Source organism: Egretta garzetta, unplaced genomic scaffold, assembly GCF_000687185.1.
Source record: "Egretta garzetta isolate BGI_Z169 unplaced genomic scaffold, ASM68718v1 scaffold373, whole genome shotgun sequence".
NCBI lineage: Eukaryota > Metazoa > Chordata > Aves > Pelecaniformes > Ardeidae > Egretta > Egretta garzetta.
Window position 1 is genome coordinate 1,605,963 of NW_009259184.1, and position 11,557 is coordinate 1,617,519.

The following is an 11,557-nucleotide window of genomic DNA, read 5'->3' on the forward strand; positions in this document are numbered from 1 at the left end:
CAGTCAAAGACCTTTCCTGGGGGGCAAATTATGTTCAGCTGAGTTCAAGCGAACAAGAAAAGTTTGTGTTAGAAAAATAAATCAACAATTTTCCGTGCCATAGGACTTCACATCAGATTTCTCACAAGCTTGGATACCCAAACAGCTAAGAAAAGTAAACTAAAATTGTCCAGCTTGCAAAGGCATGGACAGGTTTAGGAATGAAATTAAATCCCGTTTCTCAGCTATAGCATATTATACAGTTGAACTTAGATGCAACTTGGCCTTTTCCACTATAAAGCCGTTGACTTTTCACCTACTGCCAGTAACAAAACTCCCATTTCAGACAAGGTGGCTCATTAATGTAAGAGAAGGAACACCTATATCACTGTTAAAGAAATTAATAAGGGGATTTGCTTTTTATTTGGATCCTGGAAGCAGCTGTAAAAATAAAGAAATACAGTGACTACAATGAAATAAATTAAGATAACAAAACAAAATTGTAATTTTCATGCCTATTCAGATGGACAAATTTCTACACGAAAAAGAATATCAGGTGTGCCAGAAGCTATACATCTGTGCTTTTAAGAGGAAAGCTTAGACAAAGACGCTTATCAGTAAAGAAGCAATAGAAGAGAGAAGAGAGAGGCTTTCATTAAATCTGAAGCTAACAAGTTTGATTTTATCTCACTTCCGAAGTAGCAAATCAGTTTCTGGCAGTCAATATAGGGGAGAAATATAAAGAGGCAGAATCAAACTATTATTTTTTTAATATATTGTTACACTTTCATCCAGATATGAGTAATTATTTGCATTGTCTTATCTTTTAAAGTAACTTATGAGCAATTGGATGTGGCAGTAGAACAACAGAAAGGAAATTCACAGTAATTCATAGTAGAACAAAGAGCTGAAAGAACCTTATAAAATTAGGACCCCAAATTGGTGGTAAGGGGGGCAGCCAACAATCAGCATCCTGAGGGAGAATAGAGGCAGGTAGTGCATTTTCTCTGCCATTGCTGTGATAAAGTACATATATTTGATTGCAGAGCTTTTCAGCAATGGGAGAAGTTTTTCCCCAAAGGAGTGTTGATGAGCAGTAAGACAAATAATGTCTTAAGGACCAAGTAAGTGCCACTTTGTGAGCATCTCATACGTGTCCAAGGGCACTGATGGGCAAAGACAAACCTCACAGATCTTCAGCATCAAAAAGAATAGATTAGGAAAAAAAAAAATTTATAATCTCCAACTTCTAGAGGAGGTTTGTCAAGAATTTTGAGAAGTTTTTGTGTCAAAAATGCCAGTTCATCTGAACTGAAGCTTCTGACAAGAGGGGTGATTTCTGAAAGATTTATTGACAGGAAACTATTTTTTAACTTTGGTTTATGTGGAAACATTTCAGTGTGGCATTTCCTACATGAACCATTCTGCATCTGCTGTTCAAAGCAAATTTTGAAATCTGAAGCATTCTGAAACTCATTAAAATAAAAGTGATGGAAATCAAAATGCAATGTTTGAAAATGAGGAAATTGTACACAAACTGGTTTATTTATTTTTTGTTTAGAGAAGTTTCTGCTTTTCAACTTAACTCAGGACAGCAGACCTTAAAAACAGCTAAGGACCTCTTTATGGAATAGGACAAACAAAAGCTAAGGACCTCTGACTATGCTCAAGATCATGTTTTACAGCTGTTTCCTGGAGGGGAAAGCAGGGCTCTCTTCAGAAGTTACTGATGTTATTCTGACTGGAAGACGGCATCAGTCATCACATCAGGCACAGTGCAGTTAATGACTAAGTCTGCTTTTTCCACAACAGCCAGGTGCTGGGCAAGACAGATCATGCATTTCTTCCCACAGGTCAAAACACGACAGGAATGTTTTCTTCCTCCTTTTGTATTGCTATTACTGGGAAGGGGAAAAAAAACCCAAACTGGAACATGCACACACCACAGCAAAACTGTAACATAATAATAAAATAACAAAACAAAACAGAACACCCTCCAAAACTAGAGGTGTGTTGTTTTCTGTAGCTAGCAGACCATGTGCTAGCAAGCAAGGTGAAAAAAGCATACGTGCATGAATGCAAAACGTCATGAGCATGGGTTTTCGTCACCATAGCAGTGAGATTGCCTGTGCCAGTAGCCTGGGCACAGGCAAAAGCCTGGACTATCTACCTACAACCTGAAACTGTACTTTTTACCTTTATATGAACTCAGCTTGTGAAGTTCTGAAGCTCAGTTTGCAAGTAATGTTACAAGTAAAGGCTGGGGAGCTTAGGTTGTGTGCTTATCTTATCCGTTTCTTCTTCCTCCAAAATGAACCTTATTTCTGGCTGGACATACATTCCTAAGGTTTTTTCCTGTAAGTAGTTACTAGAAATTAGATTAAGAAAGTTACAGTCAGAAAAAAAACCCCTATATTTTCAGTTTGATGTTATTAGGAAGCTACCTCAATTCTACAGCTGTCCCTACATGCATGGGAAAGTCATGGTTTTAAAAGCATATTGAAAAGCCATAGGCAATGTCTGAGTTTGCACTGAGCTGTGAAGGTGAAAGAAGAGCACAACCATCCTTGAAATGGCATTCAATTGCGAATTTTTGTCCTGTGGTTCATAGACAAACCGAGCCAACAGGAGCAATGAAGAGATTTTGGTGGATAAGACAGACCGTCTGGAGCATAGTTTGGCTGAAAAGGAAAAGCGAAACCCTTCAAATAAGCATTAGGCAGGCGTTTGTAATAGCTGAAAGATAGACTGTCTGCAGATGAAAACTGGAAGTTAGGCTTCAGACAAATACCAAAATTGCACAGGAGTAACTGGCTGATCTGAGATGGTATGAAATAATATACATGCCACAATAAACCAGAAAAAAACCCTATGAAGCTGTTAGCAGAGAGAGACACTGCATAATTGCATTAGCTGGTATTTGTATTAGCCAAAAGACGGGTTGAGACCAGCTTACTCCTTGAGCATAGCGAACCACAAATGACTATAAATATTCACATTCTGTCAGCAGCTGTCACATCATCTTAGCAACTGTCAGGGGGTACAGCCAGCAATCTGTGACTGTCAAAAGAGCAAAATGGAGTCTGAAGTAATACAAAAAGCCATCACCAAATAATTGAAAGAATGGTTTCATACCAGCCTTAAAAAGTAAAAAACAGCATCACTGTAACGAGCATATGTTTATATTTAGGAGTTTCATTTTCTGTGCGCTTCTGCCCTCTCAAACCTTTGAATGGAATCTGATAGCCATGATTTCATTGCTGATGTTTTAAACAAATGTGCTACAAAAATACCACCTTCTCCTAATGCAGCTCTGCCTAAGCAACACTGACGTTAACTCCTGACAGCGTTAACTCTCATGATTCATTAATATGGAAGATTACACGTTAAGCAAATTTGCAAAGACCTGCCAGAAATGGAAAGCAATTTGAAGGGGCATAGGTGTAATGAGTATTGTCATCTACTATCTATGTATATGGATTTTACCTGAATGCAGTTTTCTTCCACTCCTCACCACATTCATCCTACTTAGTTCAAAGTGTTAATCTGTCAACCTCTTCCATCTGGAGAAAACACATGCACAGGACATTGGGACACACCAGAGTCATCCTAAACTGAGACACAGGCTCCTAAGCGATTGTGAATTAGGGCTCCAGTTTGCAGAGCCAGAGGACTACAAAGCAGGATTTTCAGGACATTGTATCTGGCTTAACTCCAGAGGGGTTTCCTTTGGCAAAGGCTCAATACCTGTTTCATTGGGTGAAACTCAGAGCCTGTCTTTCCATAAGGAAGCAGAATTAGCATCTGCCGGTAGACACCTTGGGAGTTCCCATTACACCTTTCAAGCTAAGATAGAAATTCCTGCCCAAATGTCAGAGTTTTGGCACTCCTGCATTTCCAGAAGGTCCACATCTGACCTGGTGGGAGACTGGGGGGAAAAAAGATACCATGAGGCGACTCAGCTTTGGATAGAGTACACCTAGCACCTTCCACTTCTGCAGCTTTGGTGAGGGTGGATTGACCTGCCCCAGTCACAGCCTGGCAGCCCATGCTGGTCCAGCTCCTGGTGCTACGTGTGGCAGACATGGCAGCAAAGTTGCTTTAGAACAACTAGGAACTGTACTGCTGTCCACTTTCTTTTTATTTCATGAACCATTTTCAAAACAGCTGTTAGATGTTCCTCTTACATTTTACCTCATCTCAGGACATGCAATAGATATGTTCCTGAGGTGACAAAGATCAGTATAAAGAGATTGTTAAAAGGAAAAAAAAACAATCATAGAAAGGAAAGAAAAGCAGATGTTTTGCATGCTAGTGAGGCAAATTTGTAGGAAGAGATAATTAATTTTATTAGCCCAACTTGAGTAAACTGGGAAAAAACAGGAAAGCTTTCAGATGTGAGGAACCAGAGACAGCAGTGACATTTTAATGGATGCATTTGCTTCCTCAAGAAAATTTTTGGTTCAAATACAGTAACCTTAGGCAGCTTTTAAACTGTAACTAGGTTCAAAAAGCAGAAGCAATTTTAACATACTATGAGCTAGCCCCTACAGAGACCTTTTCCATACATCTTTCTCTTGGTTTGATGAGTTCACTAAATATGTTCAGATACTGCTTACATTCCTAATAGCCTCCTTCTCTCTTCCCCTCATCTCCTTGTTATTTTATTAGAATATCTTTTTGGTTTACAGGATAAATTGTTCATGTTAATGTGTAAGTTGCAGGGTGTGTGGTCTATCTGAGACCCAAGCAAGCTTTCCTGCTCTCACTTGGCAGTTCCCATGGCAGCATCTCTTAGCTCTCCCTTAGTCTAGCATCTTTCTGATTTACCTCCACTTGCCTCTTCTATTATCTCCTCTTGCCACCAATTTCCTCTTTCCTAGCATCTGACGAGTTGACTAGCACCTTCATATAGCAACTATCACAGCTCCCCCAGCATCTTTCAGCCCTTGCTGACAGCTGAATAATACGGTATCTGTCCTGTTTCAGAACTGTCATTCCCACATAATAATTTTTGGAGAATAATTTCTATGGCCTTTGTGTCTTTTTCCTCTGTCCCCCAATTCTACACAGTCAGTTTACAATTTCTCCAGTATTTACTCCCCAGCAATTCATTCTGACTTTGTAAGTGGAAGCAAGAAGCTGAAGAAGTTCTACCCAAATGCTGAGCTGTGTATTTTTTTGTGTGTGTGGGGAAGGTGTTCAAGTCTAATGATAGAAAATTTTTATCTTTTCTGACTGACAGGTAATACTCAGGGTCCGATTTCTGCAGTGCAAACAGTTGCATGGCCTGAAACTAATTTATATAAACATTTGATACCAATTGTTTGAAATTTACTATGGCTGAAAACATGTCAGTAAAACTAATTCAGTGAAATGCTTACAGAAAGCCACATTGTTATCTCTCTGGAAAGAATGGAAACTTCATAATACTTGGTATTTTTCTTGAAGTCTCATTTTCTGCAAGAATCTTACCTTTTGCTCAAAATAAATGCCCATTTTAAAAGATATTTTATCAGAAAAAATATTGAAAATGCAACCTACATCCTAAAGATTAAACACCAAAATAAAACAGCCCCCAACAGAATACAGTGAAAGGTGTATTTCTCTTTAAATCTCATAATTCTGTGAACCAGGCTTGTAAGAGCTTTGTCCAATAGACTAGAATACTGAAGAAAATGTATTCAAACCAAAATCATGCTTTTAATGATTCTTGGACTATTTCTGCAACACCTGATGAAAGTGTTCCCTTCCTAAAAGTCAGATATAATGCCTCTGGTGTTTAAAAATAGACAGACATAAAGCACAGCACTGTTATGTACTCAATATGGCTCCCAAATGCGTTCGTGTGCTTCTGGTTCTTGCCGTTCTGGAAGAAGGGGCGTTTCCTTGCCTTTACTGGCTTTCTGCCTGTTGTTCCCACTGCCTGTAGTGGCCTTTGTGGAAGCTGTTTCTATCCCACTGGAAAGCATTTGACCTGTATAAAACTGTGTGGAGCTGAGAGTGTTCCTGAAAAGCCATGATGCAGCAAAGTCACTATCCATTTCAGGAGATTAAAGATATGCCTGTGCCCAAGCAACTCGCTGCCTTCGTGTGCCAGTGGACAGCATCTCTGTCAGCTGTGTTCCAGTACCAGTTCTCCACCCAACCCTATCACCCATGTGTGGGATGCGCAGCAAACAGCGAGTCATACTGTCTTAGAGAAATGCCATGCTGTCATGCTGGATTATGCAGAATCAGCTGAGGAGGGACGGCACCTCTGGAGACTGTCTATTCTGCCCCCCTCCTCAGGGCAGGGTCAGTGAGAGCAGGTTGCTCCAGGCTGTGTCCAGCTGGGTTTTTAATATCTCCATGGATGGAGACTCCACAACCTCTCTGGGCAACCCATGCCAGGGCTTGATCAGCCTCACAGTAAAGAAGTGTCTTGTTACGTTCAGTGGCACCTCCCGTCTTTCAGTTTGCACCCGTTGCCTCTCGTCCTGTGACTGGGCACCACTGAGAATGGTCTGGCTCCATAATCATTACTCCTCTATAAATATCATCAGGTATTTACATATATACACACACATACCCCCCCTCCCCCATCATCATATATAAATACTATCAGGTATTTTTATACATGGAGAAGATCCCACTGAGTCTTCTCCAGGCTGAACGGTGCCTGCCCTCTCTGCCTCTCCTTGTATGTGTGCTATAATGTATACCCACCAACCATTTTACTTGCTCAGCTGGATCCCTGGAATATTCTGGTTTCTAGATGTTTGTTTATAGAATGCAGGCACTTCTCTGATTTGGAAGCGTACCTGTGTATGTTTTGTATGCTCAAATAATTTTTAAATACCATTATCTTCTTATCTCTGCATCTACAGCAGATAGATAACTGGTCAACAAGAAGTAAACTACACTAGCACGGTCTTCCCATATACCTGAAGAAGTAAAGAAAAATTACTCGCATTATATTTTGTGTGTTGGATACAACCTCAGTAGCAAAGCTCTAAAGCAAAAGCAACCCCCCTCCTCATTCCCTGCAACGATTTCAGAGGGGAGGGGAAGCCTAGAAAAGGAGAGAAACTCTATTGATACCTCATGGAAAAGAGAGGAGATTGGAAGAAAAAACCAGTGAGCAGGTCTGAGATGTGCGAGTGTGGCTGATGCTGCTTCTTTAGGTCTGAGAAGCGTTTCTGTTAAGAGTCATCCCTTAAAGTGAAGCAGAGCTTGTATCGGCAACAGAGCCCAGGAGCCAGGACCGGCCGTCCAGCTGACGTGTCTGGCAATAAATGGACGGGGAGAAGAGCCCCAGCACTGGGCACAGCGGTAACAGCCAGCCCCGAGGAAGGAGGAGTTGAGGAAGCCCGGGGTGCCCCTGCCACCTGCGGGAAAAACACTTGTTTGAGATGTTTCTTGTGATTTGAAAAATAAGAGCAGGGACAAGGGCTTTCCTGTCTGTTGGGGCAAGCAGAAGCAACGTGTGGCTGGTGGCACAAGGGCCGAGAGAAGGTCCCTTCGCACAGCTGGCGTGCCAGCCTTAGCCACGACACCTGATGGCCCCAAACATCCAGGCTAGGGTCGCTCTGGAGGGCACAGCGACATTTGCCCCACCAGAAGACAGAAGAGGGTAAAAAAACCTATAGATGAACTTAGATAACTTATGTTGTCTTTTATGTTGACCTTGCAAATGTTTTCTTTTTTATCCTCAGCTAAAATAATGTGAAGGCAATCGATTTATGTCTGAGAATGAGTTGGGAAAATGAATTGCCTGAGCATGAGGACAGTTAGGTGTCATTTTCTCATGGAGGATGAGAAGTGGAGGAAGGGAGCCTAATGACCCCATTTGAATATGGCATTTCATCCTTCCAGCCAAGCCCTGGCAGAAGGGCTAGGCGGGAAAAAGAGGCACCTTTAGATTGCCTGTCTGCAGCTACTGACTTGGTTTAACTTTGGCAGGTTCCTTGGGTATTACAGGACACAACCACTCCCTGCAGTCAAGGTTGTTCTGACAAAATCATTGTAAAACCATTAATTGTACAATCCTGCCTAGCTACTTCTTTGGGAGTGTTATTTCACTGTGCTAAGAGCCCATGAACAAATATTTCCCATTGATTGCATAACCTAGGTAAACTCCCAAAATGAAAGGTGCTCCGTAAAGGGCGGAGAGGCTCCAAACCAGGGTGAGCTCTTTGCCGGTCACATGTGCACCTCTGCCTGCCCCAGTGGGATTAAATTTGGGTGAAGGGGAAGCCCCTCCAGACAGACCTGGCTGAGCCAGGATGGAGTTATGCACTCTCTTAAGCCCATGGCTGGGCTGTAGGTCTCTGCCGTGACTCCACTGCTGAAGGAGACATTACACCAGGAGGTCAAGGATGCATTTCTGCCATAGCAAAGGCAGCACAGGGACACCTCCATACCCAGGTCTTACAACATGGTGGCCACCACATGCATGCAGGCAAGGCTGGACTGCCTCCCACAAAGGGCGTCCATTGTGGTGATCATCGCCCTCATCGCGGCGATTATCATCTGTTGTGGTGATCCATCATCATCATAATCATCATCATCCACTGGCAGAATGAATGGGGGGGGGAGGGATGCAGCTGGGGAATTTGGCACCCTGCCATTCCTGGCTAGTTTGCACACACATGTGCACGCACACATGAGCTGCCAGGAAGCCCCTTCTCCTCCTCTCCTTCCTCTCCTAGCCTCCGGCAATCCAGCTCCGAGGGCCCAACACCAGGGTCCTCACTTACGTTTCACTGATGGAGAGGCTCTGGGGGCTCTTCTGGCAAGCAGACATGCGGAGAGAGGAACCACTCACTCCACCTAACCGCAGGGCAGCCCAAGAAATAGCTACACAAAACTTGCCACTAGCAGATCTCCTTGGGAAACACGGGTCCAGTTTTCTCGTTTACTACCACGGCTGTGAAAATGGGAACACCCTTCGACCTGCCCAGGGCTCCCCAGTAAAGGGGTAACGCCTGGTGCTATTGAGGTGCTATCAAAGGAAGCACCCTGCTTTACCATATGGTATTATCACACGCTGCCTCCGAGTTTCAGCCCCATGTGGATATTTGCAGGATGAAGAGGGGTAGCTTGCAGGTTTCTCTCATTTTCCCTCCCCTGCTTTGACTAATGTTTGAGCATGTTGGCATTTCACATTCCCGTAGCCATGCTGCATACCGTATTAGTCCTTGAAGAGTGCTTCTGTCTAATCACATTTCTCAGATCTCTTTCTTTTCTAATCCAAAATTAGGCCTGGACAGTAAACGATTTCTTCTGTCTCATAAAAATCTTCTGATATTAAAAAAAAAGGGTTTTTTAAGCTTTGGAAAATAGAAGTCTTTGAAAGTAAGGCTGAAGACAGAAAAACTAGCTAGAAGACAAAATCTTGGGCAGAGGCAGGGTGCAGGCTTTGCACAAAGCGAGAGCTTCACTGAAACTGGAAAACAGGGTTGTTCTCATGAAAAGTTTTCATTTTAATGAATATGCCACTTCTATGATGACAAAATTATGAAGTAAAAAGTCCTTACCACATCTGCCCCCAATTCCCTTCTTCTACAACTATGCAGTACCTTTCTTCCATTTCTCCTCAGAATACCAGTATATTTCTCTGCTTGTTCTCCCTTTCTTAAAAAGAAATGAAGCAGAACAGTATTCATAATTCTGTAAAGAAAATTACTTTCAATCCTATTCCCTTGCATATTATCTTTGTAAAGGTTAGCCATAAATCAATCTCTCTTGCTGCATTTCTTCTTTGCAGTGAAGTGGTAAAATGTGGAGTGCTCTGTAGCTAGAAATGTAATTGTGTAGACATAAAAAAAATCATATCCATAACCATCCTACGGGTACTTATCTCAAGATGTGTCTCCATGTCCTTCGGAGCAATAACTGTAGCAACTGAGAATGGGACAGGGGGAGCTGAAATGTTATGACTCATTTATTTCCAGCAGATGTAATACACTTCAGAGAAACCATAGTGGTCACAACATAAGGGACACTCTCATGGACTGGAGAAGCTTTAAAGCCATTAAAATAAAATGCGAACCATTAAAGCTGTTCAGGTATTTTTCAACTTATTCTTTAAGGCACAGACACGGAAGATTGCGGTTGTGTTATTCTGTCTGACGTCTAGTAACCCTTTTAAAAAACTAAAAAGGCCGTGCTGTCACGCTGCCTCTTCCATAGGAATAAGGAAAATCAGCCCAAGTTGAGCAAACATATTTCTGTGATGCTGTCATTTGTAACATTCGTGCTAGGTAGTTCAGTTAGGATGTTAAACACTTTTCACATGTGAAATAGCAGCAGCGTAACGTGGGGGTAGAGCTGAAGATCAGGAGCCCAGAGGTGTTTGCTAAAGGAGGACCGGCCTGCGCCCAGCGCAGACGGAAAGGGCCAGGCCTAGAGGGAAGGCGATGCTGAGATGGAGCAGGTGGGGCAAGAGGAGTTGGCTGGCCAGCCTGGCACGGGCACTGCAGCTGCTGCACAGAGCTTGCAAAAACTGCCCTTTTTTTGCAGCCAGTTGATGAACTGGATGCATTTTTTTTTACAGGTGAGCTGCAACACAGATGGAGTCTCTTTTCCCATGCTTTATAAAGGACTTCAGATGTGTAGATAGAAGGAATGTGAGACGTGCAAACTGCATCATACATAGTACATTTCTGTAAAGGTAGCCGGCATGGCTAGAAACAGAGAATTGGATGGATGCCCAGTAAAGCGATTTGTTCTTACATACCTTCAGGAGGAAAGCAAGAAATCAGAGTCCTTTAGGAACACGATGAGTATATTTTCACAGGTATCTGCTGAGAAATGATGGCTTTTGCTTATGCAGCACTGCCCATGTTTATCGTGAAGAGAAGAGGTTTTTAAAGGCTGCTGGACTCCTTTGGCACATCATGCCCTTAAGTGTCTTACAGTGAGAATGAAAACTGTTGCACAGCATGGAAAAAATCCCTGTATCAGGTATTATTCTTCCCTAGAAAGCTATACTGCAGTTTAAATTAGCAAGGTGCTTCTGAACCCTTATTTAAAATGTGTTTGCGCTGACATCCCGAGAAAAGAGTTTCTTTATTTAATTGCACTGTCAGTGCTGATGCTTTCAGCTAAAACCATTTGGAGTTAGACCTTTTAATAGAAAGTGACAATTTAAATTACCACGGTAGCAGCATAAATGGTGCTTAAAGCCATTACTAACCTGATGCTGCAGCTGGCTCCAGACCAGTTTATTAAGGCAAAAGAAAGGTGGAGGGAGCAGGGGAAGAGGAAATTAAGCCGTGAATCATTAATTCCTTCGGTACTCGCTGTAGCAACATTAGCCATGATGAAGGTATTTGCCTGTACGACGTCGACAACGTCGTATAATCCCATCCTCGCTTGGCATTAGCTAACAGCCCTGGCTAGTCAACTGGCGACGCCGACTTGAGCTTGCTTTCCCCGGGGCTGGCGCCCCGGCCTCCTCGCCGCCTGCCATGGCCCATGCGTAGGGGTGGGCGGCCTTGTTCTGTCCGGCTCTTGGCTCGGCCAGGCACCAGTTGCGTGGAGCCTGAGCAATGGCCTTGGGGTCAGGTCCCCCTCCCGTCATTGCTGGTGG

At 42.9% G+C, this 11,557-nt stretch overlaps 1 protein-coding gene across 1 annotated transcript in view; it reads right to left on the minus strand.

Moving 5' to 3' along the window:
- Nucleotides 1–11,334, minus strand: part of LOC104123435 (organic solute transporter subunit alpha) — a 25,746-nt gene extending 14,412 nt beyond the window's left edge. Inside the window, exon 1 of the mRNA XM_009635683.1 lies at nucleotides 11,265–11,334. Coding sequence (XP_009633978.1) covers nucleotides 11,265–11,334 — 70 coding nt within the window. The remainder of the gene's footprint in view (nucleotides 1–11,264) is intronic.
- Nucleotides 11,335–11,557: the final 223 nt, after the last annotated feature.